The sequence below is a fragment of the Leopardus geoffroyi genome, chromosome X, assembly GCF_018350155.1.
Source record: "Leopardus geoffroyi isolate Oge1 chromosome X, O.geoffroyi_Oge1_pat1.0, whole genome shotgun sequence".
NCBI classification, from domain to species: domain Eukaryota; kingdom Metazoa; phylum Chordata; class Mammalia; order Carnivora; family Felidae; genus Leopardus; species Leopardus geoffroyi.
In genome coordinates this window covers 32,265,349-32,267,978 of record NC_059343.1, presented here as the reverse complement: position 1 = coordinate 32,267,978, position 2,630 = coordinate 32,265,349, and the positions used below count along the sequence as shown (strand labels likewise).

Sequence of the window (2,630 nt, the reverse complement as noted above, 5' to 3'; positions counted from 1 at the left end):
CCCCACCCCGCCAGCCTCCTGGCCTCACAAGCCTGGACTGGCTCAGCGCCAGCGAGGAAGTCTCTTCCCCCTGACCCGCTACTCCCTCAGGGCCGCTTCCCGCTCCGTCCCCAGCGAAACCGCTCCCCGGAATGCCCGCCCGAGTCCAGCATCCCACACTGACCGCCCCGTCCACCCTCCACCTCCCGTGGGAGGTCTCCTCCCGGATGTCTGACAGACACCTCCGGCTACCTCCCAATGACAGAAACAGACACCGGTCAGAGGCACGGCCCTGGAGTTAACTCCTTTAATGTCACGTGCAGACACAAGGCCACGCCTCCCTCATCTGTGGGCGGCTTCGGGGTCCGGACGAGGGGGCGCGGGCATCACCACTTCCGAACTCGGGGCATCCCATCCACCCGAGGGGAGGTGGTGTTCTCGAGGAGACCCTTGAGGTGCTGGTTGCTGCCCAGGGCTCGCTGCACGTGCTCCGGGGTGATGCGCATCTTGTGGCTGTCCAGAGCCTCCTTGCCCGCCAGCTCCAGGATGTTGGCCGTCAGGTACTCGAGAACGGCGGTCAGGAAGACCGGGGTGGATGTGCTCAGGCGCCGGGCGTAGCGACCCTCTCGCAGCAGACGCTCCACGCGGCTGACCGGGAATTGCAGCTCGGCTCTCCTGGAGCGGGATACCGCGTGCCTCCTCTGTCTGCGACGGTCCCGGCGGCGGCGCCTCCTCTGTCTGCGACGGTGCTGGCGGCGGCGCCTCCCAGACATGCCGCGTGCTGGGTGGGAACCCGATCGGCCCGGCCTGACCGTCCCGCTCGCCCGAGGGTGGCAGGATGTGGGCGCCGACTCCCACCAAGTGTGCCCCTCACTGGTCAGGGAGCTGCTTATATGACACCTCCGACATTATGATGTCACTGGTGTCGCTGATGTCACTGTGCCCTGCTCAGGACTGGCCTGGACACATCCATGACAGAAACCTGGTCTCCCTGTTGACTGCACTGGACCCTCTTTACGAGGGAACTCTTTCTCCTGGCCCTCAACAGTCTAGTACAAACAAGAACGGGAACCTTTCCACTGACACAGTGCTCTGTCTTGAGGACACTCCCCTCCAGGTTACCTGGTCCCGGCCTTCCATGGTCTTTGAGCTCTTTGACAGCCCTTTGTAAATTGCCAGTCACGGACACACATACTGAATGCTTTGTCCAGTAGAGGTCCAAACGAAACCCAATTTTGCCCCCGTTGACACATTTAAACATTACCAATATTTCTACGTTCTTTGGATTCTCTTCTGGATTGGTTACAATATCCGCCAATTTCTCATCAGTGAAGACTCTTAACACATTTTCACGTTACATTGATATAAAGGTCATGAGTTCACTCTCTTTGAAAATATCTTCTAACTGTTTTGGAGGTCACAGTGATATGCCCACTAGATTCACCAGTCAGAGCCAGATACAATGCAAAGACAAAAAAGTGTACCTCATTCTCAGTTAATACCCAGGCGTGTCTCATTTCTTCTAGGTGAATCCAAAGCACCAAGAGCACTTTGTTGATTTTTTCTAATTTAAATTTGTAATAATTTTAATTTCCTTCTCTGCTAACTTGGTGTTTCTGTTTCATTTTTGTTCATTTACAGCCAATAATTTATTTTTATTGTTAACCAAAATGACTGGGGGGGGGGGGGTTGCCTGGGTGGCTCAGTCAGTTAAGCATCCAACTCTTGATTTTGTTTCGGGTCATGAGCTCAGGGTTCACGGGTTCAAGCCCCACGTTGGGCTCCACTCTGGCAATATGGAGCCTGCTTGGGATTCTGTCTCCCTCTCTCTCTGCCCTTCCCCTGCTTGCTCACTCATTCTCTCCCTCTCACAATAAACATTTAAAAAAAAAAAAATGGTTCAGAGTTTGGTTTTAGGATCTGACCATGTGGAAATCTCTCAAAATGAGTCCAAAGAGATCTAGTTTCTTTTGGGTGAAAGACAAAACACAACCTCATTTTCCAGTCTTTGTTCAAATCCATTAAGAACTGCATACTCTCTGAGGGGAGAAGAGCTTTTTGATTTCTGGACTGATGAGATTTGCTGTTTCTGTGTTATACTTGACATATGCCTGAAATTATAGGATTGAAGCTATAAGCTCTACTTGTCTGGGCCCATATGTCTCTGTCTTTAATACACAAAGGTCTTCACCTTTGACTGTGTGAGTGTACAATGTTTTCCTACCTCTGGATGATATTAACAGATTATAAAATCTCTTAAATTAAGGGAGCTCTGTTCTTAAATTGCATTTCTAGATAAATAACTGCTTACACACATTGAGTATTTCCAAATTTTCTTGAAAATAAGGAAACTGAACTATGATACTTTAAATGAGGTAGATCTAAACAATATATATTCTCCCAGAAACTAAATCACAACTATTTTAAGATATCAAATTCAATTTAAGTAAATCTTTGGCAAACAGGACTAGTTCGATCGTTTAGATTTAATGAAAACAACTAAGTCCTTTCTCTTGTATCAGTGTTAACTATAACACAAATATGCATTTATCTACTACTCAGGTATGTTCTTCCTAAACTTATAAACTTTTACTGATAACATAAACTGGTGCTAATGTATTTTATGTTTAAGATTATGATATGTATATAAA

At 48.5% G+C, this 2,630-nt stretch overlaps 1 protein-coding gene across 2 annotated transcripts; it reads right to left on the bottom strand.

Moving 5' to 3' along the window:
• Positions 1-257: 257 nt before the first annotated feature.
• Positions 258-863, bottom strand: LOC123594808 (histone H2A-Bbd type 1-like). 2 transcript variants are annotated; one of them, XM_045471784.1, is made up of 2 exons: positions 742-843; positions 258-708 (listed from the first exon to the last, which is right to left on the bottom strand). In XM_045471784.1, exons 1-2 carry the CDS (start codon positions 750-752, stop codon positions 366-368), a joined length of 354 nt encoding a protein of 117 aa, XP_045327740.1. In that variant the 5' UTR covers positions 753-843; the 3' UTR covers positions 258-365. The 2 variants fall into 2 exon arrangements, with proteins under 2 accessions (XP_045327740.1, XP_045327739.1); XM_045471783.1 differs by having other exon boundaries at positions 258-863.
• Between the last annotated feature and the right edge of the window lie 1,767 nt (positions 864-2,630).